At 47.6% G+C, this 27,932-nt stretch overlaps 1 protein-coding gene across 3 annotated transcripts in view; it reads left to right on the top strand.

The window, feature by feature from the left end:
* The window catches only part of LOC310777046 (NLR family CARD domain-containing protein 3-like), a 126,683-nt gene that overhangs the window by 45,823 nt on the left and 52,928 nt on the right, over positions 1-27,932 (top strand). For all 3 annotated transcript variants that reach the window (XM_083637294.1, XM_083637296.1, XM_083637295.1), the window contains 3 exons: positions 9,456-9,526; positions 22,868-24,776; positions 27,326-27,499. In XM_083637294.1, the coding sequence (XP_083493420.1) occupies positions 9,456-9,526; positions 22,868-24,776; positions 27,326-27,499 (2,154 nt within the window). The remainder of the gene's footprint in view (positions 1-9,455; positions 9,527-22,867; positions 24,777-27,325; positions 27,500-27,932) is intronic.

The following is a 27,932-nucleotide window of genomic DNA, read 5'->3' as shown; positions in this document are numbered from 1 at the left end:
AACCGCCCTCGTGTAAAGTGCCCCTAAATCGGCTGCCACCCAGGCGAACCAATCAGCGTGAGCTACGGGCGGGCTTTAGGCGAGACCGGGTGTGACGCCACCGAGAGGCGCTTGTGCGTTTGTAGTTCTTTCACTATTCAACATGGCGGCGGCTACCGAGGCTAGCTCCAGTGAGCTAGTCAAACATTCTATTCAAAACAATAAGCTAACATAAACGTTAAACACTTGATCTTACAGTGAGTACGAAACCGTAACTGTATTGCTGTAACGTTATCAACTATGAACGTTAGTAAACAAGACATTGTTGTAGAATTTGGGGAGATAGCCTTCAGACCGTTGCTAGGCTGGGAGAACTTATTAGCAGCCATCTAGCAGCCATCAGCTAGCTGTAAGGCTAGTGAATGGCTAGCCAGTAGCCATTCACGCAAGTCACACAAACACAAAGCCCTTCTCATCACTGCCCAGTAAACATACAATCTGTTAAACAATCATTTTTGTTCCAAATAGAAATAAATCATAACGTTAATCAAAATGCCACTGAAATATTAGCTAATCAACACAGAACTGCAAAGATCAGTGTGATGTATTGTCCCTTTACTGCTAGCTAGTCTATTCTGCTATGATTGGAATGTTGGCTGCTGTTTAATAAACCACGTTAACTCACGTTGGTGTCCGAGTGACATATTATGTTATACAGGCGAGATTAAAGATCTCAGGATATAACAATCAGTTTATCTGATATTTTCCCCCGTATAACGCTTGCATAAATTATATTGTTAAGTGTGAATATATCTCTCACAAGCATATAGTAGTCCTTTATGTCTGATATTTTGGAGCTGTTACTCGAGAAATTGGTTTATCGATAGAACATAGCTTAAGATTTTGCACTTGTACTTTAGATAGGGGGTAAACAAACGGCATGGGAGCCAATACTAGGAATAAATCAACAAGGAACCATTCTTAAAGTTTGAGATTATATCCAAATACATGCTGCATGGTGTAACCTAAGGGTGTTTTTCCTCTTCTCTGTTGACGTCCTCTGGGCTCCAGGCAGCTCCCTTTCGCAGATTCATCTGACATCAACATCTTTATGAATTTACATCATCTTATCATTTTACCCAATCGTGCCTCAAGACCAGCAGATTATGTAACAACAACACCACACAGCCGTCTTTTCTCCGTTTAGTTTATTATCACTGTAGAAACGGTCCATAATGGCCCACCGTCAGGCCTGTTCTTGGGGCAGTCGATGCCTACCAGCCGACACGTCAGCGACGTAATGATGATGACATCATCAGCGATGACAATGATGTCATAGCATAGAGTTCACCTGTGAGGTCATCGGCGATGTCAGACATAACACCGATGATGTCATAGCTACCTCGAACGTTGTGACATCACCAATGACGTGATGTCATACAACGGACGCGACCATATAAACAAAGTGTTCCGTGACGCTACACCACATCCGAGAGATTCCTGCTTGATTCAGGTATTCTTACTACCCTAATAATGTCAACCATTAGCGAAACCAAACCCGGACCCGAACTGAATCCTAGCCATCTTGCAACCGGCCAGGCCCTGGCGACAGACTGTCTTACACCCAGTCATACCAGTGGTATTTCAACCGCGTCCCAGGACCGACCAGTCGGCCCCTATCTCCATCCCCGTGATTCTGACCGATCAGAGCGCGTGAGCCTTCATACACGATCCAGCACACTTCACGAGGCAAGCCCCAAAGCTTTGCCCCCAGCGAGCACACTAGCTTCGCTACAATCACAAAAGTAAGCAAATAACATTCTCCAGTCATGCGTAAACATCTACCATTCCACTGACAGATATGCTAAAATTCACCAGTCCTTAATGCTAAATAGTACCGTTAAATCATTATATTGTATCAAAGCATTTGGTTGTTATTGCCATGATCATAAAGGCTAGAGAGCGTTGCGTCTCCATGACGTTAGCCGTCCAGGGTGCGTGCCACTCAGTGTCATATCGTGTCATCAGTTCCCTGAAGAAACAAACAACGATATGTGTTAGTAATGAATTGCTGTTAACGTTAACATTAATCATCAATCATCAGACGTAGCACCCCAACCTCCAAATGTTGCTAACGTTAGCGTAACATCAGTTAATCCAATCAGTTACATTTAACGTGCAAAATGGCCTACCTGCACTTCATCCTCAGTCAGACATCTGCAGTAATTCTTCTTTCTTTTGGCAAATTGAATAGGCAATGGTTGCACCCAATATTCACCTTACAAAAACAGCAACAAATCTGCGACCTCCATGCTAACTATTTAGCAATTGTAGTCCTAGCTATTCGTGTTTACCAGGCGCTGCTACGTCATGAAGGGAAGTCGATCTGATTGGTTGGCGTTGGCAAGCCCAGACGGTGACAGACGGTCCATCCAATCACCTGCCTAGTAGCTTGAAAAAAGTGACCGCCCTCCTCAGCAATGTAGCTTGGCCGAACCCAGATGGATGTCATTTGTGAAACAGAATGTGAAGCAAACTCATCCGTCTGGCAGCGTCAGGTTAATACGGAGAGGCACAGGAAATCATTCCTGCCTGTGGCCATTGGACTCTTTAACGCCTCACTTAAAAGAGCACCTCGGAGACGCTCAGTCTCCCTGAGACTGAGTCAGCCGATAGGTTAACTGTTCCGTGCTGAGCCACGTGTAATGGGCAAGCTGACTTAATATAAGTCCAGTGTGCAATAACTGCAATTTGTTTTGACACGTAATGTACATCCTACTTATTATACTTTATATTATATTTTATTATACTTTACTCTACTTAATTTTTGCTTACTTTATCGCATTTTACTACTGTTGTATTTTATGCTATGTGTGTTCTGAGTGCGAGCTACTGTAACCTGTCCAATTTCCCCCCGGGGATCATTAACACGTTCACTGCCGTGGACGAGATATCTCCTCAAGCAGAAACCAACGGTTGACTGCCAATGACGAGATATCTCGTCCAAAAAAAAAAGATTTTTTTTTTGGGACGTCGATCAACCCCTTTTACATCTCCTATTAAAATATGGGAGGTATTGAATGTGTATAATCTATTTTACCAACCCACTAAGTGGCGACAGTGCTCTCCAGACGAGAGAAAGCCAAGCAAAAACAGCCGCGTGAGGAAGTCATTCTCATGAAAATGGATTGGCGAAAACGCTTTCACTTTCGCGCAGGGAGCTGGCGGTGGGGGATTGCAAATTTGCATAATAGATTATGGGTGCAACACACTTTGAAACCATTGAGTTATAATATGAATGGAGAGAGCGTCCCTATCTCCGCCCTGTATGTGTATTGAAGCCAAAATCCGGCCAGATCACTGAACCAGAGTCTGCGCAGTAGTGCCTTTGATTGAGAACCTGTGAGAGCTCCACGCCCCTCTGAACTTTCTTATGTAGAGCTGCTGTTTCTAGAATGCGCACAGTGCGTTGTGTATTTATACACAGTCTAGCTCTGTAAATATAACACTTTAAGTTGTAATATTTTTTGTCTCGCCAAAAGTAACCAGGAAGAGTCCCACTATGAGATCAGTTTATCAAAATGACGCCTGTACGAAAATCTGATTTTGGTTGTCGGAGATTTCTCCTCCGGGCTGCTGTGCTCTCAGCCCGGACCGGAAGTGGAGGCTCCTCTCGGCCTCACTGGGGAAATTATCCGATCCACTGCTGTGTTGATTAAGCTAGCCTAATGTTTCCGTGGCATTTTGATTAACTTTATGATTTAATTCCTTTTGGAGCAAATGTTGGTTTTACAAATCTAACCTTGACGCTTTACGCTACGTTGTTTACTGGTATAGTGTGGGTAGGGCAGCCTGCTGTAACGTTCCATTTAATATAGCTCAGTGGTAACGTTAGCCTAGCTGCCTAGTCTCGTCTCTGTTAACTACCGTATATCCTTACAACAGCTAAGAAAGGAGCTTGTGAAGAACGAACAGCCCCACAGTCAAAGCATTTCTCTGAGATATCCATATAAAAATGTTTGTTGCTTTAATACCAAAAATAAAACCTCTGTTTATGTGACGCTAACGGCTAACCCGTTAGCGATTAGCTCATGGCTGGTGCTTGCGTACTAGGCCCCATCTTATAAAACACATTTCCTGGCAGTTGGACAACCTGGTAAGTTCTGAAAATATGTCTATATTATTGTGTTATTCCAGCTATCGTTATCGGTTGTTAAGTTATAGTAATATTAAGCCGATAAATAATGAAAAACAGCCGACTAGCGAAAGTGGCTAACGCTATTGCTAACGTAGCTGGAGTAGGGTGACCAGACGTCCCCGATTTTCGGGGACAGTCCCCGATTTCGGTGCTCTGTCCCCGGCTGGAGCTGTCCCCGAAAATGTCCCCGATTTTGGCCACAAAGTCAAATAATAATACTGGCAAGAAACTCGATAACAGAGCATTTGCGGCACCACAAAAGCCTGTCGTTGTGCGCACGTTGTGCAAAGTGCTGCCTGTGTGTGACAGAGTAGATCACAGAGTAGATGTTCTCCCTCTGCCCGTGCCGTGGTTTTCCCAGGACCCAGCCGCCCGCAACTGAAGCGACCCCAGAGGTGGCGAACGAGAGGCGGCGCCTGCTTGCTGCTTTTGCTACCGTCCTTGTTTACCGGACCCCATTCAGCGGGTTATCCATCCCAGTTGTTTTGAATAGTTAAAAGTACAGTAAAACTATCTGGTAAGTAAGTGCAGTAACTAACTCAAAACGGTTTTGCAGAGAAGTCAGTAACGTTTTTATGTACACCAAACTCCATTGAAAAAAATGTCAATTTTTAACATGATTGGCGATGGATCATTGTTATCTAGTCATTAGCCTACTGTTCCCTAAATTGGCCTTCAGCCATCAAAACTTTGATAACCCCTGGTTTAAATTAACACAATAGGTCATATTTATCTCTAGATTACAATTTTAATCATTAAAATTGCCTTTTAGTATTAACATGATTTTTTTAATTATTTTGTCAGCATTTAATATTAAATTAGCAGTTAATATGGTCATGTGGCCATTGAATACTTGAAACTGGTGAGCGACACCCTAAACTCAAGGAAAGTGTTTACTGAGGTAATAAATCACTACTGTAATGTTTTTGTTTTGTGTGAATAAATGATCCACCAGTTGGTGAGGTCAAAGAGAGAAGTTGTCCCTCTCTATGTTCCTGCCACTCTACCAATACACCAGTAGCCTATTTCCCATGAATTACCTAGGCTGTCTAATTTGTGGTAAAATGTGCCAGATAACTAGTAACCATTGTAAACTGCTTCTTTTTCAATTGTTTCAAAATCACAAAGTTCTTCATAGATCTAGCCTCTTACTTTTGCTCTCAAAGTGCACCAGATTTATGCATTTTACTGTAAAATGTACACAATTTTCTAAAAGCCGGGGGGGCACAGCCCCCACCGGGCCCCCCTAGCGGACCACAAAATGTCCCCGATTTTCATTTGAGAAATCTGGTCACCTTAAGCTGGAGTAACTACTAAAACACATATTTTCTGAACTTACTTCAGTCCCCAACCAACGTTAATTCCTCGCGTGCCTTTCTCAAAACAATGTTCTTTTTATTGCGGTCCATTGATATGTCTGGTAGCCAGCACAGCCACCCCGACCTCCAGGGAGCCACTACCCGTGCTAAGACCCTCTGTCCCGGGCAGAGCCACCCAGACCTCCAGGCAGCGTTACATGATGAAAGCACAAAGCAGCACTGTGTCCTGTCTATGTAAAACTAACGCTAGTTCTATACTGTGAAGAGCCTGTCCAGCCAATGACGGCTTGAGACTGGCTGCCACAGCTGTCAATCATCCATTTTTATCCCTTTTTATATGTCAAATAACTACTTAAAAACAAACTGATCAGAAAAATGACCACTTGCACAGGCATTAGCATGATAATGACTATCTAAAATGATACAAACCACATTTGGAAAAAAATGATCTGACGTATACTGTGATTATTTCGGTTTTGATTTTCCCATCCACTAACATGGGGAGGCGGGCCTTGTGACCTAATACTGGATTCAGCCGCCAGAGCGGCGATCTAACATGCAGCGGCTTCACTGAACCAGTCTGATGCCCAGTCCATATTATAATAGGTCCATGTTTGAAACACGCAGCATAAATAAGACCAGAATCGCAAAAGCTTCATCAAAGCTCTCAACCGAAACCCCAAGAAACGAGCGAGCCCATCCAGACTCGCCCGACGAGGGGCAGCCAGGCAGCACAGACAGCAACTCGCTTGTCACACACCCGCTGCAGCCACGGAGGCAGGAGGAGAACACACACGGAGGGAGGAGTTTGCAGGAGAGGGGGGTTTCCTGCTGTTATGGAGGAAATTACTGTTCAAAACTATTGTTTAGATGTCTGACGTCTTACTGATGCCAAAAATAAATGGTTAAAGTGACTGTTCTATCGAATTTCACAAAAAGCCATTTATCTCAGCTTAAATTTTCAGACGCTGAAACCATGCTGTATTCAACTGCTAATCCCTACATAACTACTAACTCTACAAACTAACTCTTTTAGACAGAGAAAGCACACATTCTATTAGTTCTTTTGAGATATTTTGTGTTTACAAAATACTAGCAGAAAATAATCCTCGGCTCTTGAAAGATGAGCCAGAATCCTAAAAAAAAAAAACTTGGCAGAAGCTACCTACAGTAAAAAAAAAAACTGGTGGCAGTGAATGTGTTAAAGTCTTTCTGATTCTGATTCTGATTTTACTTTTGTTTATGCCTACAAAATTTCAGGCTACTTTGTACAGTATTTAAGTTCTCCCCTGGAAGTGACATACTGTACATTCCTGAGACCCAGAGGGGGGATTTTATTTTGAATTCCTTTGGATAAATTACAAAATTACTTTCAAACAAAGTGTTAGAATATAACGAGAGATGTCCGCAAGTGTAGAAACCCCCGTAAAGTAGCGTGGAAAGCCGTCCTTCTTGTTTTGGGTCTGTTGCTAGGCAGAGCGAAACGGTTTACGGCAGCTGTAACCCATTGCTAGGCAGAGCAAATCGGTTTACGGCCGTAGCAACAGACCCAAAACAGTTTCCTCGCTACTTTCTGTTGTCGCGAACATCTCTCGTTATAGTCTAACAGTTTCTTTGAAAGTAATTTTGTAGTTATGGCTGAAGTGGCTGCCGTAAACCCTTTGTTTCACTTCCTGATCTGGCCGGCCCGCACACAGACTATAATCAGCAAGACAGCACTTGCCGGTTCACTCGGCGTTGGTCTCATCTACTATTAGAGGTAAGATGTGAGGCATCAATATTAAATTTAGACCGTTTAATAACAATCGGAAATCTTGGTCGTAGTTACTTTAAGTGTTGTGGTAAAGAACACATTTCAAAGATTTTTTTTTAACTTAACTTTATTAAAATGTTAGCACTGTAGTGCACGAACGGACTTATGTCGAGCATAAACAATTAAAATAAAGCCAGCTATGAAAACTGGAATCTTTTGGAATTGTAATTATGAAGAGACTGACAACATCACTGATGACATCATCATCTGGGGAATGATAACATCATCTGGACACTGAAAGGTCTATGTCTGAATCTCCATCAATGATTCTGTTGAGAATCCTCTCACACTCTGTCACAGAGCTGTTCATTCATTCATACAGTAAGTCCTGATGTGCATTACAGTGTACATGAATCAATTACTGTTTTTCCCCCTGAAAAGAAATAGGCTCAGCTCTGAAAACTCACTCAAGATTCTCCTTAGAAGTTTACTTACTAAAAACAATCTGTCAGAACCAGTGAAGGGAGGATCCAAGCGCAGGAGGCAGAGAAAGTTTTAAAGCTTTTATTAATAGCTTGAATGGAAAAAAACCCGACGTCTTATTTCGGGAACTGAAAAGTCTTTCGGCAACGCCAAACAGTGGGATGTCTCCAGGTCCAGTCCAGAAATGAACTCCTGGTTGTAGAAACAAAAATTGGAGCTCTGGTCCTGTAGATGAAAAAATAAGAGTTGAAATGTTTTGCCTCAAAAATCTTGGCAGCTTTCTTGGCTTGGCTCAATGAGAATAACTGACCTTGGCCGTGCACTAGCAAGAGTGAACACGGAAGAAATGTGACAGTGCAATCCAGAGCTCACAGCAGTCTGCCTCTTTGTAGTCTCCAGTCTGGCCACACCACGCCCTCCTGATCCTCCACGGCTGGCCTTGCATCAGACTCATTACTGTGATTAAAAATGGGGAACAGACTTGTGGGGTTGTGCCAGAGGGGAAGCTGGGCACAGAGAAATCAAAAAATGGCAGTAAATCCTAACTAACAAATGTACAATCATGACATGGGGGGGAAATCATGACACAATCAAAATATAACATTGAAAAACATTTTAAATATGAATATCATGCTTACCTCTTTCCTTCTTCCATAAAATGTGCTTGTTGTGACGGCAGCCATTTTCAAAAGACAGGTAAAGGCTAGTTGGCATGGCCACACCCCCACACATGATATATCATTGGAAAGCTATGGTTGTCCTCTGTAAGGGACATCAGGATTCAATAGAGTCACATGTATAGTATTAGAGGAATTAAGCATCAACTGATGTGCACTACAGTGCACAGAAATGCATTGCTGGGTCTCAGGAGGACACCAGTACCCTCTCTCTCTCTGTCTGTCCTTCGCTTATCTCGCAATCCGTTTGTCAGATCGACTTCATACTTGGGGAGTGCGCTTAGGAGGACCTGACAGAGTGCAGTGTTTGTAGGGGGGGGGGGAGGGTAGACATAAGTATGGACACTGCACTAGTCTTGAAAATGTAGTAAAATCTGCACTTAACTTGATCAAAACTAATAAACCTAGTAATGTAATAACTTCAACAATAAAAATGTCCTGGCTGATATTGTAATAATATTTTACTGATCATGTAAGACCTTTCAACATAATAGAACCCAATAATGTAATAAGTTGACTTGATTGTTAAAGTGTAGATTAGCATCAGAACAGAAGCAGCTGTTCTCCTTATGAAAAACTCCAGATGGGCAGAAACAGTGACAGTGTGCAACGTCACACCCATTGTTGTCTGTCTTTACTAGAACTAATGATGATATATATCAAACATTTGTGTTTGCAGAGGTCAGTACCACAGGCAGAGAGCAGAGTCTCCAACACCCAGCTGTAAGAGTGACCGCTCTAAACGCAAACCTCCAGAGTTCAGTAATGAACCTGGACACTATGACTATAGGATATGGGTTGAGATTTTACTATATATATACTAGGGACTATGGCATAGTCCCTTGCGGGCCATGTGACTGTGGCCCTCCTTGCCCAACCCTGGCCTGTACTCGTGATTTATGTCCACTAGATGTCACTACAACTGATACTTTCCATTAATTCCATACTCTGCTTGCTAGCAACAACAGATAAAACCTTTTTTAGTTGTTTTACTACCTTTATAAACATTTCTAATCTGTCATAATGAATTGCCTTCATCTCCACAGAGAGAGGAACACGAGTGATGACAGACGAAGACCTGGACTGCAGACATCCAGTCAAACCGGCATCGTACAAAGTAAGACTCGGAGTGTATCTACTGTTGTCACCATTTCTTGTGTTGCTACAGACACATTTTTCTTTCTCATGCAACATACAGTGTGTGTGTATGTGTATGTGTGTATATATACACACATACTACATACCACCACCACCCACCCACACACACACACACACACACACACACACACACACACACACACACACACACACACACACACACACACACACACACACACACACACATTTTAAATACTTTATTTGGTTCCACAAATTACATTTCATAAGCAGGGAAACAAATATATCAGGGTCAATTAATACTGAGCACTTATGGATACACATAGCACCTCCTTCTCCACACTGCTAGACTGCCAATAATTGCTGAGACAGAGCAATATTTGACAGTTTGTTTGCCTCCTGCCCTTGTCAGGCCAGCAATCTGCAGGCCTCTCATGGTGCATTTATGTACATGTCCCAGGCTTCCAAATATAAGCACACTGTATCTACAAGTATAACCTAGGCTCGTGATGGTCTCGAGTAGTGGTTGGTATTTTATATATTTGTCTTGGAATGCCTGGTCCATGTACAGGTCAAAGACACAGCCTACCTCTAGCATCTGCACCTGCTTATGGCTGGTGTCAACAAAAACAGCGTCGGGTGTATTGGGGATATTAGCAAAGACATCACAGGCAGACCCAAACCACTCTGGTACCACTCTACTGTGCTTATACAGTACTGCACTAGCAGGCATGATGTTATGGACTGCATCAGACACAATATTTACAATACGGTCATTGCGAGCTATGTACAGTTGTTTGTATGCATGACATCCATTCGTTATGTGTGCTGTGGATTCTAGATGGTGCTGTGAATCTGGATGGTTCAAACAAAATGGATTGTGAGTGTGGGGGTACCAGGTAGACAGATTATATTGCGTGGGTAGCACTTGCAGTCTCGCTTTGATGGCAAACTTTAAAATGTCCTCACCAACCGCAGCGTTCTTAACACGTTGACTGCCAACGACGTGTTAACACGTTTTCAGAATCCAGCTGTTGACTGCCAGCGACGTGTTAACACGTCGTTGGCATCGTTTTTTTTTTTTTGACGGTGGGTTGTGCATCTAACCCTTTTACATCTCTTATATAAGTATTGGACGTGTACAACGTGTACAACCCATTCCACCGACCCACTAAGTGGCGACAAGGAAGTAGGAAGGCAAGCAAAAAGCAGTGTGATCCATTTCCATTCTCATGAAAATGGATTGGCGGAGGCGCTTTCGTTTTCGCGCTGATTGCTGGCGGTGCGGGATTGCAAACTTGCATGGTGGATTGCGGATGGAGCACACTTTGAGGCACGCAGCGTAAATATGACCAGAGTCGCAGGGGCTTCATCGGAGCTCTCGGCCAGGGCTCCGGGAGGCGGGCGAGTCCAGCCGGGCTTCCTCGGGGAGCGGCCACGCAGACAGACACAGCCAGGCACAGCCGCACAGCGGCAGCGGGGCAGTGAGACTGGTGACAAGCTTGTGGTGCAGCAGGCGATTTTGCCTTGCAAAATAGCACCAAATTGGAAACAGCCATAAAAGGCTTTTAGAATGGGATTTTCAACCCATTCTTTTTTGTTTCTTTTTCGCTCTAATTTAGAGTAATTTAATTTCTATTCAGAAATTTATTTGAGAGGTCGAGAGTATGAGAAAGTGCATTTGCACAGGTAGGAAAGTGCTTGTGACACGGCGCTGCAGCCAAGAAGAACGCCCACGGAGGGAGGAGTTGAGCAGAGGGGAGTTTCCTGCTGTTATGGAGGAAATTACTGTTCAAAACTATTGTTTAGGTCTTACTGATGCCAAAAATGAATGGTTAAAGTGACTGTTCTATCGAATTTCACAAAAAGCCGTTTATCTCTGAATCTTTTTTCTGACGCTGAAACCATGCTGTATTCAATTGCTAATGCTTACATAACTACTAACTCTACAAACTAACTCTTTTAGACAGAGAAAGTACACATTCTATTAGTACTTTTGAGATATTGTATGTTCACAAACTCCAAGCAGAAAAGAATCCTCGGCTCTTGTAAAATGAGCCAGAATCCTCAAAAAACGGCTTGGCAGAAGCTACCTACAGCAAAAAAAAACGGCTGGCAGTCAATGTGTTAAAAACTGAGTGTGAGACTGAATGGTCAGCAAATCCTAGACACGCTAGTTTCCCCTGCAGTCTAAGTCCACACCAGTGCTGCCTGACCTCAGCCTGCTTTGCATTAATCAGGACTCTCCTAGCTGACTCTGTGGTCAGTCTGCTGGTTTCTCCCTGTTGTGTGGTGATGGTGGCCTCAACAGCTACACAGGGGTCTGTGACCAGTTCATCGGAGACAGGGACTTCAGTCTGTGTGGTGAGTTTTGTCCATTTCACCTGGACTCCGGACCGGTTGCAAAGGTCATTGAGGTCTGGCCAATCAGACCAGACCCCAAAGCCCTTGTCCTGTGAGTCCAGTTTCCCAGACTCTTTTCTCCTGAAGCCCAGGTAGTTGTTCTGATCTGCGTTGGCCAGGGGAACTTTTCTCCTCCGTAGGTCCAGCAGGAGAGAAGCCCTGGCCATTTCTCGGACTGTGGCATCAGCATTGTTCAACATGTGGAGCAGGTGGGCTAGTCTGGTGGCTGTGTAGGTCCACTCCACATTGGGGACCCCCAGCCCGCCCTCCCCACATGGGAGAAAGATGATGCTGCGTGTGGAGTGAGAGTTGAGACCCACCCACTTCCTGACCAGCTCCACGGTTGTGTTCGTCATCTCTCTCAGTCTCTTGAGGGGGATGTGTACGTTGGCAAACAGATGTTGCACTTTTGCCAGGGCCACCTCTCTCACAGCCTGGAGTTTCATGGGAACAGGGAGGGGGGACAGGTCGACCAGATGTAGACGGTGGAGGAACTCTACTGTGAGTTCCTCAACCTGTTCCCCCCACTCACCAGCGATGTTGAACCTGTGGCCGAGATATGGGTAGGTCTCGTGGCGGGAGTAGACTCTGATGGGTTGGCCCATTACAAGGAAGGATGGGGGTGTGTCTCTCTTGGCCTTATACCAGCGGTTTCCACCCGAGCGGCGCTCGTGAAACACAGCGCACTTGGCCTGCTTCACCTCCAGCCCCGACCACTGCAGGAACTCGTCCGTGCGGGCCAGCATGTTGGTGACGACCTCCTCCTGCCGTGATGACACCTGGACGTCGTCGGCATACCCCTGGACAGGGTTGGGCGAGCGCACATTCAGGGGAGCACACTGATGGATCCACTTCATCCACTGGTTGAGGGCCAATATGAAGTTCACAGCACTCCAGGGACAGCCAGTTTTTATTCCCACCTCCAGTGCAATAGGTTCGGTGAGCTGTTGCCCACATATAACCTGGAGGAATGAACCCTGGTACACGTTGGACACAACGTTCACAAAGGGCTGAGGCAGCTGGATCTCCTCTAGTTGTCACGATCAGATACAAAACCTGGACCCAAATGCACGACTCAAGAGACAAGTTTCCAAAGTCAAAAGTCTTTACTCCAAAACAAACTCCAACAAACAAAACGTTAGGGTTGTGCTACAACCCAGGTTTTACGAGTGAGAACTCAAGCTCTCACTAGTGCCTTAAACGCTGCAACGCAGCCCTATGGAAGACTGTTATTTTGCTCCAAAATTACTTTTCATTAAAACCTGACCACCCACCCGTAGGTGGCGTGGTACCCCCTGGGACTGACACGGATCCACGTGACTACGTCACGTCCTGCCAGCCCAGGGATAATCACTCTAATTTCTTCCAGCCCGCTGAGATCCGACGCACCCCGTGACGCATCGACACAGCAAGGCTGGGTAGTGAGAGCTCTCGTTCTCACTCGTAAAACCTGGGTTGTAGCACAACCCTAACGTTTTACTTCGTTTCGAAGTCAAGCTCTCACTAGTGCCTCCATTCAACCAACCTTGCTGCCGGGAGCACCCCACAGGGCGACCCGAAAGGCACCGGTGAACCACGGCCATATGGCAACGTTTATGCCTAACCGAATGACATATTAGAGTGGCAACGATACTACTTTCTTGCCACCGACAGCACCGCGTGCGCGAACTGCGAACCGGACACATCGAGACCGCAGTACCTGACAAAAGTGTGATGAGAGGACCATGAGGCCACGGCACACATGTCCTCCACCGACACACCACGCAACAACGCAGAGGATGTCGCAACACCTCGCGTAGAATGCGCCTTGATACCCTCTGGGGGAACCTTGCCCACGGCAGAGTATGCCAACGCGATCGCCTCCACTATCCAGTGTGATAAGCGATCCTTGGAAAGGGGTCCCCCCTGGGCCCTTTGCCCAAAGCAAGCCAACAGCTGATCTGTAATGCGTAAAGAACGCGTCCTGGCCACATAGGCCGAGAGCGCCCTTACGGGGCACAGCATGAGCAAACGTCTCTCCTCACCCGTCTCTAACTGAACGGCGGGGGACAGAATGCTGATAAGTCTATGACCATAGACCTAAAGCTGACATTAATATTCTTAGGTTGGTAAGCCGGGTTAGGTCGCAACGTAACCCTGCGCCCATCATTCCCAAAACCACACAGGCCTGCTGCACCGAGAGGGCAATCAGGTCACCAACTCTCTTTCCTGACGACAAGGCCAGCAGCAGCGCGGTCTTTAACACATTGAGTGCCAAGGACGTCTGTGGACGTCCTAAAAAAAGTAACGAGGAGTGCCAAGGACGTCTGTGGACGTCCTAAAATCATAATTCATATTATTCCATAATTCTGCTGTTTAAGGTCGTACCTAGCCAGTGAGCATGAATCCCTTCAAGGGATCACACGGCGCCACCTTAAACATCGTCACAGGAGCTGCTCCACCCACCTCAGATCCTTTACTTTGTACAGGAGACAGCGGAGAAAGCCGTGGAAACCGATGCATGCTTTCTGCCAGAGCCGTATATATTGCTCTGTCTACAGCGGAGAGTGGGCTCGGCTGCATCCGCGCTCACAACTGAGCTCTTATGCTTCTATCTATCTCCACACGATTTCCTAGAAAGCCAGCATCCGAAGCCGAACGGCCAAGCCTTTTCGTTCAGTCGCGTTTGCCAGCGCGCATCATTTCCTTGATGGGCGCTGGGATCTGTCCGGGGCAAAAACGGAGTCGAAAAAACAAACTCTGTGCGTGTGGGGAGGAGCCCGCAGCTCAGAGGTGGAGAGAGGGGGGGGGGGGGGGGGGAGAGGGGTGTGTGGCACACAGGCTGCACAGAAACCACACCACACGCCACCACATCAGAAAACACCAGCCAGAGTCAGTGAATGTGCTCGAAATTAGAGTGCAAAAGGTATTCATAAAAGGGACTATATCTTGGAAAGTAAAAAAAAAACGACAGAAAACCCTTGAAAGTGCACTTTTTTGAGAGGCTGTCATTTCATAATGGAACTGTCTAGAAACAAAATTTCTTCTTTGGAAGAAGCAGGAGTGTTCAATGTTTCATTAAAGTCCAGCCCCGTTAATATAGCCATAATAGAAAAAATTCTATAGCTGTTTTCAACTGAATGGAAGTGAATCTGGCACAGGCTCCAGACAATTTTACTGAAGCGCTGTGGCACTCAATGTGTTAAAGACAGAACCCTTAAATCGTCGGAGTCCAAGGGCTCAAACGGATGACCCGTTAGCCCGTCCAGCACCGTAACCAGGTCCGATTTGGGGGAAAAACGCACCGCGACGGCGGGCGCAGTTTACGCGCCCCCTTCATGAAGCGCAAGACCAAAGGGTACGCCCCCACGGTGCTCCCTTCAATTCCCATATGGCAAGCAGAATCGCGGCTACGTACACCTTAAACGACTGCGGGGACTGACCCGCGTCAAGCAGGCTCTGAAGGAAACAGAGAACTGGTCGCACACTGCAGTTCACTGGATCCACGCCCTTACTTGCTGCATAGTGCATCCCACATTATCAGGCAAGCCCTGGGCTAGCAACTGGTCCGGTTCAGGAGCCAGACCGCTAGCTTCCACCTGCCTGGGGAGGGGTGGAACACCTCCCCCTCCGCCTGGGATAGGCGATCGGCCCGTACCGGCAACGCCCAGGGCGGATCTTGCGCCAGGGAGACCAGGTCCGCAAACCATGTCTGCCTGGGCCAAAACAGACTAAAACGAGCCGGAGGCGCTGTTCCCTCACCCTGTCCAACACCTGACGGATCAGGGGGGTCGGGGGAAACGCATAGCGCCCCTCGCTCGGCCACGCGTGCGCTTTTAGCGCGTCATGACCTAACGGGGGCTGTCCTCCTGGATCGAGAACCACAGTGGGCAGTGTGTCGCGCGCCGCGATGCGAGAGATCGACGCAGGCGCGACCAAACCTGGCCCAACCTGTTCCATCACCCGAGGGTGGAGGCACCACTCCGTATAACGGGGATTGCCTCGAGACAGCAGGCCGGTCGTAACTCCGCCGTCCCGGCAGATAGACCGCTGACACTGAAAGGAGACGGGGATACACCCACAGGTGAATCCCCGCTATGGTTCAGCGCCCCCGACCGCACACCGCCCCTGTTTGTTCAGGTGGGCGATCGCTGCCCTATTGTCTGAGCGAATCAGGACATGGTGCCCATGTGTGAGCCGCTGGAAGTGTTACCTCCGCAGGCCGGGGGGACTGCGGAGGCAACGTTCTCTTTCGAGTCTGGTCGCACGCGGACTTGTCCGGCAGTGCGGTCCCCAAGAGAGCTCCCAACCAACAATGGGCCCACGGCGCCATTGATGGTGGGCTTGTCCTGAAGCAGAGCCCGGCGAAACGCCTTCAGCTCTAGCACGTTTATGTGGCGAAGCTCCTGAGCCTCCCACCGGACGTTCGCCGAAAAATGCCCGCAAATCGCACCCCCTCTCCAGAGGAAGGCGTCTGTGCGAATCACCATCCTGAGCGGGACAGGGCCCGCCCGAGTACCTCTCGAGAGGTAACGGGGGTCCGCCCATATAGCCAGCACCTGCCAGGCCTGACCTGTCAGAGGAACCCTGCGATGACGGTCCCCGGCCGAGTCCAGGCGAAGCCTGAGAACCATATTTGGACCACGAGAGCATGTGTAGCCTCCCTAGCGGGAGCACATGCAGTGCTGAGGCCATCAGGCCCAACATCACTGTGCACTGATGCACTGACACCGAGGGCACAGACCTTGGCTTGCTGTCCGAACCGTGCGAGCCTGTCGCTCTGGCGAAAGGCTCGCAGGAAGTCTAGCTCGAGCCCCAGGAAGGCCGCCGCCTGCGCTGGGACGAGGCAACTCTTCTGCCAGTTCACCAAAAACCCTAAGGTTTGCCGGTGATCGGTCACCACCTTGGTATGTTCCGTGGCACGGACCCTCGAGTCGGCCGCTAAGAGAACGTCGTCGAGATATAGGAAGACGCGGATCCCCCTCGCGCGGAGGGGAGCCAAGGATGTCTCCACGCACACCGTGCGGGTTCGCGGGCTCAAAGACATGCCGAATGGCAAGACACAGAACTCGTAAGCCTTCCCCAGGAAGGAGAACCTCAGGTATTTCCTGTGTCTCCTGACCATGTGGACATGGAAGAACGCACCTTCCAGATCCCCGGAAGTAAGAAATCCCCCTGTCTCAACTCGTTGAACAGGCGGGGAAGAGAGCATTCGGAACGGGACTTCCTCAGCGTCTTGTTGAGACGCCGAAGGTCCAATTTTGGACGCATGGAGCCGTCCTTGTTGGGCACGATAAAGTACCTGTGGTAGAAAACCCTGCCTTGGGAACCGAGCGAATCGCCCCTTTGGCGAGGAACGAATAACCTCCTTGTGGAGTATGTCCATGGCCTCCCCCTCCACGGCCAGATCGGGGGTCCCGTCGAACGTGGGTGTGGGCCTGGCAAACTGTAGAGCGTATCCCCTCTGGAGGGTGCGCCGTAATGGGGACGGGGAACATAGATGCTCCCAGGCATCGAGCCTGTTGGACAAGATGGTCTCTTGTGGCCAAAGGAGCGGAACCCGTCGTGAGCATATTGCTGGGCACCGGGACCTTTTGATCCGGTGCCCTGATGGGGGGGCGGGACGTGAGAGGCTACGCCCCCCCGCCGCATGGACAGTTCCGTAGAAGCTGTGCATGCTGGGGGAGAACTTCTTACGCAAGCTCCGCCTACTGATGCGCTGTTGTATCGAAGTAACCCCCCCCCTGCCGTGCGCCTTTCGCAGGCTGGGGGGACTGCGGAGGTAACGTTTTCTCGAGACGCACGTGGACTTGTCCGACAGTGCGGCCCCCAGGCGAGCTCCCGACCAGCAATGAGCCGTTGGTGCCATTGATGGTGGGCTGTCCTAGGAGCCTCTAGCCGAGGCCAGGCCGTAGCCATGGACCAAGGCGAGCCTTGATGCTGGGTATGAGACCCTGGGCGAGCTCCCGACCGAACTCGGGCCTTGGGCACCGAGGACGGTGGGTCTAAAGCTACAAGCCGCAGGCTGGAACTAAGCCCAGCCTTGGTGAGCCAACCGGTGGGCTTGACCTGGGCGCTGCCAACCGAGGCCAGGCCGTGGCCATGGACCAAGGTGCGCTGTGCCCCCAGCCAGGCTCCCTGCACTTGCAGGGGGCGCCCCAACAAGGGAGTGCGACCCATGGAGAGCTCCCAACCACCCCGGGCCTTGGGCACCAAGGGCGGTGGGCTTGTCCTTAGAGCTACAAGCCAAAGGCTGGCACTGAGCCCAGACCTTGGCGAGCTGTAAGCCCTGCTGGACGCGTAGCGACAGCAAGGAGCAGTATGTCTATTGTAGCGGAGGTAGCTCGCGCCCAATGTACTTAGCACACAGATACTAACTGCACGGGTGCACGCCAGCTATCTGCAAAATACTATCGTTCTGTGCTAAACAGTACTAAATATTGCTATCTGTGCAGCGCCTGTGCAGCGTGCTCGTGCCCAAGGCAGAACACGCACTTAACGTGCCGATTCATACTCGGCCAAAGTAGTTTTACACACGGCCCATCCCCTCCCTGACCTTCCCTGCTCAGTAGCAAGAGGAAGCAGGAAGCTAACCACTAATAGCAAGCTCCCACAGGGCTCACCCTATTAGCGGGAGTACTGCTTAAGCAAGCTAGCAGGCTAGCAAGAAGCACAGGCTAGACAGTAAGCAACCCGGAGGCTAGCGAACGTGCGCGTGCAATGGTAACGTAAGCGGCAATAGCCCATCCCGAAGGGGGGGCACCAATACCCACAACCTGTTAACCCGAGAGAACAGACGTGGAAGCCACTAGCTAAGCTAGCATAAGCACTGAGAGACAAGCGTGCGCTAACACAAGCCTGCGCACAAGCCGGTGCAGCGAGTCTCTACCCTGAGTAACACGGGGAAGCAAGCGTGACCGCAAGCAAAGGCCAGCGGCCCGCGAAGCTAGTCAATCTCAGAAGAAACTCCTCAGAGGGAGTTACAATCTAGTATATGCTATTTGCACGAGGCAAGCAACACTTAGCAGACAAGCAAGCTGGCTAAGATGGCGTAAGTACTGAGAGAAGCGGCCCACACAACGTGCGGGGTGAGCTCACCTAGCTAGCGAATCGCCCAGCTAAAATCTCAGCCAGCAACGCCTGAGCGGCGTGCTCCTGCCCTTAGGCATGCACACATCAAATTAATTGTGCCGGTCGTAACCGGCCAGCGTAGCCTCACAGCTAATACAGCACCTAGCTGTTCCCCCCTCTCTCTGCTAACAGGGATAACGAGGTTAACGTGCAAGCTAAGCCTGCAACAGTAAGAGCTGGAGTGCTACACATCACTAGATACTGGCTGCACGGGAGCAAGCTAGCTATCTAGCTAACTGAAGAGCATGGCTTCTAGCTACTACTCTCGCTTAAGGCGCGCCCTACACAGAGGTAGCTGGCGCGAAGTACTTAGCACCCAGACACTAACTGCACGTGTGCACGTTAGCTATCTGCCACAATAACCGGGTGCGTTACCCTGTCTGGGGACGCAGCCAGATAGCTGGAGTGCTACAAGGTAGTCCAAGCTAGCTGCACTGAGCAAACTAGCTAACTATCTAACGCGCGCGCTCTAAAGCCGGCGTTCCTGAAGTACCTAGCAAACAGAAGCAACCGCACGGATGCAAGCTAGCTACCTGTGACAACTGTGCTATTTAGCCTGTTGTTCTAGTGCTAACGGTACAAGCTATTCTGCAAGTATGCAACCTAGCTAGAGTTATGAGTGCAGACCTGAGTCAGCGCTCAAGCCTAACAACGTTACCCCAGCCGGGGAAAACGTTCACATGAGCTGCACGGCGGCAGCTAAACAATAGTTAACTAAGGAAGATACTCTTAGCTTAGATGACTTGTTCCGACGCCGCAGGGTGAAGGGTACAGGGTCGGGTCCCCGAAGCCTGCTTTATCCCGTCCACGCGACCCTCTTGAGGTGGGCAAATCAGACGGAACGAGCCTAGTATCTAAAGCTATGTAAAAGAGCTAACTCATAGTTAACCGTGGAGCTTCTAGAAACACGTCTTCTCAGCGGCTGGAAGAAAGCGGAAGTGATTATCCCTGGGCTGGCAGGACGTGACGTAGTCACGTGGATCCGTGTCAGTCCCAGGGGGTACCACGCCACCTACGGGTGGGTGGTCAGGTTTTAATGAAAAGTAATTTTGGAGCAAAATAACAGTCTTCCATAGGGCTGCGTTGCAGCGTTTAAGGCACTAGTGAGAGCTTGAGTTCGAAACGAAGTAAAACAGGCAAGATTCCAAAAGGTTAACTAAGGCAGAAAATACAGAACAAGATCAAAAATCCGAATGCTATGGAGCTGAGCTGTTTCTCGGTGGATGGCAATTACAATCTGGCAGAGAGCTGGTGGAATGGACATGAAGATATACTAGGGAGCTGATTAGGGAATGAGGAGCAGGTGAGTGGGGATGATTGGCACACAGGTGAAACTACTGAGGGAAGACAGGCAGGTGGGAGTGGCTGGGTCTGGAATGACAGCAGAGTTAGAACAGAGTATGAACCACAAGACTAAATGAATGAGGACTGAATAACTGAATGCAAAAAGTAACATAATAAAGAATGATATTACAAAACTATGACACTAGTGCATGAAGCATCACCCGATGGGAAAGTGTTCCAAACGCATCCCTGAAGTCCAAAAACACTGTGTAGAATCTAGATGATTCATGCTTGAAGTAATCTATTCCGGTTTTTAACACATTCACTGCCAACCGTTTTTTCAATACTGTAGGTAGCTTCTGCCAAGGGTTTTTTTGAGGATTCTGGCTCATCTTTCAAGAGCCGAGGATTATTTTCTGCTAGGACTTTGTGAACACAAAATATCTCAAAAGAACTAATAGAATGTGTGCTTTCTCTGTCTAAAAGAGTTAGTTTTAATCATGTTCTGTTATGTAGGCATTAGCAGTTGAATACAGCATGGTTTCAGCGTCTGAGAAGGAAAGCTGAGAAAAATGCATTTTTGTGAAATTCGATAGAACAGTCACTTTAACTATTTATTTTTGGCATCAGTGAGACATCAGACATCTAAACAATATTGTTCTGAACAGTAATTTCCTCCATAACAGCACCCCCACCCCCCTCTCCTTCAAACTCCTCCCTCCGTGGGTGTGTCTCTGGTGGCTTTGCAGCGTTTGTCACAGGCGAGTCTCTGCCTGTCTGTGCTGCCTGGCTACTGGCGGCCGCTCGTCGGGCGAGTCTGGATGGGGCTCGTTCGTTTCTGGGTTTTCGGTTGTGAGCTCAGCTGGGATGAAGCTGCGTGCGATTCTGGGCTTTCTGCTGGTGTTTCAAAGTGTGTTGCACCCAGAATCTATTTTTGGAATGCCCCACCGCCAGCTCCCAGCGCGAAAGCGAAAGCGTTTTCGCCAATCCATTTTCATGAGAATGGCTTCCTCACGCTGCTGTTTTTGCTCGGCTTCCTCTAGTCTGGAGAGCACTGTCGCCACTTAGTGGGTCGGTAAAATAGGTTATACACATTCAATAGCTCCCATATTTTTATAGGAGATGTAAAAGGGTTTGATCCACGTCCCACCGTCAAAAAAACTTAGAGTTAACTCGTCGACGGCAGTCAACCGTTGGATTTTTTTTGACGAGTTAACTCGTCGACGGCAGTGAACGTGTTAAACAAAACACATGCTCATTCATTCCCTGTCTACTGATGTAGGCCTTCTGGTGGGGGGAGAGAATTCCTGTGTCCACCAGCCAGGGCAGGATGCGGCTGAGATGGCACTTCATAAAAAGTAGGGGAGTAATGAAATGTCACGCCAAGTGGAAGGGTCATCAGGAATATTGTCTTTTTTTGGTATTCTGTGAATGAGGGCACCTTTCCAGGAGTCAGGCACTTTCTCATTGATCAGACAGGCATTGAAAATATGAGTAAGAGTTTTGGTTGACGTGGGCCTGGTGGCTCTCAACGTCTCATAAATTACTCCATCAGATCCACTTGCCTTGTTATTGGGTAGGGAGGACAGAATTGAATCCACCTCATCTGTTGTAAACGGATGGGTGTTTGGGAAATAGCCTGGCTCTATTTTGTCAATAAAGTTGTACCAGGGGGGCGTGGCCAGATTTGGAGTGGCAGCTCTCGGTACACTTTGACATTTGGCTTTGTAATAGTTATACACTTTGGATGTGTCACTAACCGTGGGGGGAGTTTCAGGAAAGCAGCTATTGTTCAGGATGATATCGATTGCCTTTGATTTGCGATGTTGCGAGAGGTATGTCAGCTTATTCCTGGAAACTTTCTTTTCTTGTCGAGTTGTCTCAGTTCCAGAGGAGCGCAGCGCCGGTTGTATTCTCTCTCGGATGAAGCAGAGTTGTGTTTCTATTCCAAGTGGTCAGCGAGTCAGATGTAATCTCCTCCGGAAAATCGACAAGGATGGGAAACTTCTTCAAGATTCTGGTGACATATTTCAGCATCTGGAATCCATACAGACGTCCATTGCGTTGAGTCGCGGAGAATATTCCATTCTTGAAGAACGCGCTAATCAGAATGGACACCAGCCTGCCCCACTTCTCTGCGCCCCTGGGGTAGGTAGATCTTGCTTGGAGCAGTTTTGTATCCAGTGTCCTTCTGTACACTCTCTCATCGCTTTGGAAAGTAATCCATTCATAATCTGACATGGGCCGCACATACTGCTGGAAGTCGACAGTTGTGCCTCCCGTCTCAGCCACTGGGGCTGGATCGTGGACGTTCAGCTGTTGTCTGTAGACTCTGCCGGTAGTCAGGGCTTGTTTAAAAGCCAATCTTAGCGTGGCAACAAGGCACATATGTATCAGAAGCACCCAGTACATCTTAGATCCCTACTTTGCAGCACACACACACACACACACACACACACACACACACACACACACACACATACAATGAATACCAGATACTATACAGTAATTGAGTAACCCTTATTTACTCCTTCATGTCTTCCAGTGGACGGTGCTCTGCAGGTGGTTTTAGATGAGCATAAGATCATTCTGATAAAGAGATGTGGATTTGTGACAGAAGGAACTGAAGCAGGAAACGCTGAAGCAGGGACTGGAACCTCCTTCAACAGGATCTACACTCTGCTCTACATCATAGTGGGACGAAGTGAAGACGTTAATACCCAACATGAGGTGTGGCAGCTGGAGACAGCGTCCAAGATGAAGACCCTCCATGATGCTCCACTCAAACTGGAGACAGCATCCAAGATGGAGGAGATCCATGAAGCTCCGATCAAGTGCCACGACATCTTTAAACCCTTACCTGACAAAGAGAAGAAAGGCAAAGAAAATGAAGAAAGGTTACCTGGCCAAGAGGAAGAAAAGGAAGAAAAAATCAGAGTAGTCCTGACGCAGGGCATTGCTGGCATTGGAAAAACCTTCTCAGTGCAGAAGTTCACTCTGGACTGGGCAGAGGGCTTGGAAAATCAAGATGTCAGTCTTGTGATTCCGCTTTCGTTCAGGGAGCTGAACTTGATCAAAGATGAGCGCTACAGTCTTCTCACCCTGCTCCATGTTTTCCATCCAACATTACAGACGGTCACAGCAGAGCAGCTCTCTGTCTGTAAAGTTGTGTTAATCTTTGACGGCCTGGATGAAAGCAGACTTTCAATGGATTTCCAGAACACAGAGGTTGTGTCTGTCGTCACACAGACATCATCAGTAAATGTGCTGTTAACAAACCTCATCAAGGGGAATCTGCTTCCCTTGGCTCTCCTCTGGATAACTTCCAGACCTGCAGCAGCCAATCAGATCCCTCCTACATGTGTCCACAGGGTAACAGAGTTACAAGGGTTCACTGATCACCAGAAGGAGGAGTACTTCAGGAGAAGATGCAGTGATGAGAAGCAGGCCAGCAGAATCATCTCCCACATCAAGGCATCCAGGACCCTCCACATCATGTGCCACATCCCAGTCTTCTGCTTCATCACTGCTACAGTTCTGGAGCACATGTTGACTACAGACCAGAGAGGAGGGCTACCCAAGACCCTGACTGAGATGTACTCACACTTCCTGCTGGTTCAGACAGAGAGGAAGAAGCAGAAGTATAATGAGAGACGTGAGAGGAGTCAACAGGAGCTGACGGAGACTGACAGGGAAGCTCTTCTGAAGCTGGGGAGACTGGCGTTTGAACATCTGGAGACAGGCAACCTCATGTTCTACCAAGAAGACCTGGAGAAGTGTGGTCTTGATGTCAGAGAGGCATCAGTGTTCTCAGGAGTGTGCACAGCGATCTTCAAAAGAGAGTGTGTGCACTTAAAGAAGATGGTCTACTGCTTTGTCCATCTGAGCATTCACGAGTTTCTCGCTGCAGTCTACATGTTCCACTGCTACACAAACAGGGCTGAGAAAGTACTGAAGACATTCCTGGGAAAATACTGGGATAAGCAATCACTGGATGTCTTCCTGCAGGAAGCCATGGCCAAAGCCCTGCAGAGTAAAAATGGCCACTTGGACCTATTTGTCCGCTTCCTTCATGGCCTCTCACTGGAGTCCAGCCAGCATCTCTTAGGAGGCCTGCTGGGCCAGACAGACAGCAGACCAGAAAGCATCCAAAGAGCCATCAACAACCTGAAGGAGATGTGCACTGATGGTAATTGCTCTTCTGACAGAAGCATCAACATCTTCCATTGTTTGATGGAGATGAATGACCAGTCAGTACATCAGGAGATCCAACAGTTCATGAAGTCAGATAACAGATCAGAGAAGAAACTCTCAACGTTCCACTGCTCAGCTCTGGCCTACATGCTGCAGATGTCAGAGGAGGTTCTAGATGTGTTGGACCTGCAGGCCTACAACACATCAGCTCAGGGACGGTTGAGACTGATCCCAGCTGTGAGGAACTGCAGGAAGGCTCGGTTAGTCCTGGTATCTTATTTATTTATTTATTTATTTATTTATTTATAAGTAACTCTAATTAATTATAAGTAACTAATAATAAGTAACTATAATTGAACTCATGTCTATGGCACCAGCAAGTATTCCTGGGGTCTGAATCCAGTACATCATATTTGTTATGGCTTCCTTCTAAAGTCCATTATTAGCCATATTTCTATCACCAAGATCACGTATTCTCAACAAGGCTTGTGGCGCACTGTAGTTACTCACGGTTTGGCTGTCCATTGATGGTCGTCGTAGTTGATGAGTGGAAGGTGATTCCTTTATCCAACTATATTTAACTACGATATGAACAGGCAGACAATAGCGCGCGGCAACTCAAAGTATCAAAGGAAAATAAACAAACGTAAACTTAAACTCGCACTTGTCAAACGAACAAGTAATGTCATTTGAACCTGTTGAAAAACTATTTCGGCTCTTGGCGTCCTAAGCGTCCAACTTGGCGTTCTGCAGCAGCATGCTACCAGCACAGCTGGCCCTAATGACCAGTGACGCCATCAACTGGGTATATTTCTAATCTATGCAATTCTGAGGTTGGCCACATGGGGCGCATACCAACCACCAGTCTAAATAATACTGATTTATAATCAAAGAATGAAAATATAGATATTTGGCTCCTACAATATTCATACATCACATTTGTGTTGTATATGTTCATCAATAAAAAATGTTGATGAGTTTAAATATGTTATTTTAGATCCCACTCTGTGCTTTAAAAAGCATAAGGAAGATGAGCCAAATACTGAAATATAATCTAGCCAATTTCAGACAAATCAGAAACTCGCTCATTACTGTGGCATTCAAGATCTTGTGCCGTATCGAGTCTACTTTCATTCAATTGAACCAGCGCTGTATCCTTCTCATGTGAAGGAGACCCAGCGCCACCACCGCGCACTTGACATACCCATCCTCCAGGTTCATGTAGGTGGCTTGGCACTCTGGGCAAACACAGATGCTAGGCCTGAAGCCAGAGTTAGGGAGCTTCGGCCTGGCACCCACGCCGCCCAGAGCTTCTACTTCAGGCTACTACTCTCCTACTACTCATACTTTCACTACTCACACTGCACACTGTATTCCTACTACTCTCCTACTCAACACTCACTCTATCAGAGTGTAATGTCTTTTCAGAGTTTTATTTCTAAATATCTTCCAGTTAACACGTTCACTGCCAATGACGAGTTGACTCGTCAAACACAATCCAACCGTTCACTGCCAATGACGAGTTGACTCGTCAAAAAAAAAAAAAATTTTTTGACGGTGCTACGTGGATCAATGCCCCCCACGTCTCCTATAAAAATATTGGAAGTATTGAATTAGTATAATCTATTTTACCGACCAACTAAGTGGCGACAGTGCTCTCCCGACAGAGAGAATGCCAACCAAAAACAGCCGCGGGAGAAAGCCATTCTCAAGGAAATGGCTTGGCGATTTTACAGTCATCAGTCACCAGACTCGCCGAGAGCGGCCGCGCCAGCAGAGCAGCACACCGAGAGCGGAGAGCGGTGCTGGCATGGGGGATTGCAAATTTGCATAATAGATTATGGGTGAAACACACTTTGAAACACCCGCAGAAAGGCCAGAATCGCACGCATTCCGAAAACCCAGAAACGAACGAGCCTCATTCTCATACTGTAGGCGAAAACGCTTTCACGCTGCTGCACACGGGCGCACAAGGGTGGGGGGTTCCAAAAATAGATTGGGTGGGCAGCATAAAGCCTAGAATCGCACAAAGCTTCATCAAAGCTCTCAACCGAAAATCCAAGAAACGATTGAGTCCCATCCACAGTCCACACTCGCCACACTCGCCGACGAGGGGCCGCCAGAGAGGGAGGCTGCTCACTGCTCAGACAGGCAGGAGAAACTGGCTTGTGACAAACGCCACCAGACACGCCCACGGAGGGAGGAGTTTAAGGGAGAGGGTGTTCAGAACTATATTGTTCAGATGTCTGATCTCTCACTGATGCCAAAAATAAATGGTTAAAGTGAATGTTCTGCCTGTTTGATTGAATTTCACAAAACTGCGATTATCTCAGCTTCCTGTCTCAGACACTGAAACCATGCTGTACTCAACGGCTAATATCTACATAACTACTAACTCTACAAACTAACTCTTTTAGACAGAGAAAGCACACATTCTATTAGTACTTTTGTGAACTTCGTGTTCACAAAGTCCAAGCAGAAAATTATCCTCGGCTCTTGTAAAATGAGCCAGAATCCTCAAAAAACGGCTTGGCAGAAGCTACCTACAGTAAAAAAAAAATGGCTGGCAGTGAATGTGTTAAGGTGTGAAGGGGGCTTAAGCTCAGGAGCTTAAAGCTGTGGTTAAAGTGTTTAAATGTGATTAAAACAACTGTTATTATGATTATTACAATTAATATGACTAGGATTATTATCATTGTGATTATTATTATCACCATCATGTATATTCATTCAGCATAAAGTTATTGGTATGCTTGTTCTCAGCTATGTTTTGATAATAACTGATTTTACATTAAATCTGTCATCACAGTCTTGTTCGCTGTGAACTCTCAGAGACTCAATGTGAAGTCGTGGCCTCAGCTCTGAAGTCGAACCCCTCCCATCTGACAGAGCTGGACCTGAGTGAGAACAGGCTGATGCATTCAGAACTGCAGCTGCTGTCTGCTGGACTGGAGAGTCCACACTGTCGACTGGAGACTCTGAGGTCAGACATGCTGTCAGTTCATTTTGTTCATTATAGATGTTATATGAATATCATGCTGACATTTAATTTAAAGAACACAGGAGCTGGAGATGAGCACCCAGAGACTTCAGGTGAGGTGCAGACTGTCTTAAGAAGGTGTCATGTGAAAAGATGGAGAACTGCACACTCTGTTATGCTTCTATATTTAAATCAAGTTGTGACCTGATGTTTCAACACACTGTGCCTTCATCAAGGTCACAAAAAGTGTAGACTTTACAGCCTAACTTAAGAGATAAATAAGGTTCAGCTGGCGCAACAGTTACCCTGGTCTCAACGAGGACTTTGAGCTCTCATCATACTTATAGCCATGGCCTTAGTCCTACTGTAACATGTAGCCATTGGTTCTCTCTCCTTTGATTCCCAATGCTCTTTCCTCAAAAACACCATATTGCTC

The sequence above is a fragment of the Poromitra crassiceps genome, assembly GCF_964638095.1.
Source record: "Poromitra crassiceps genome assembly, chromosome: 5".
NCBI lineage: Eukaryota > Metazoa > Chordata > Actinopteri > Beryciformes > Melamphaidae > Poromitra > Poromitra crassiceps.
Note: the sequence above shows the minus strand (reverse complement) of the source record. Positions and strands in the feature narration are given on the sequence as shown.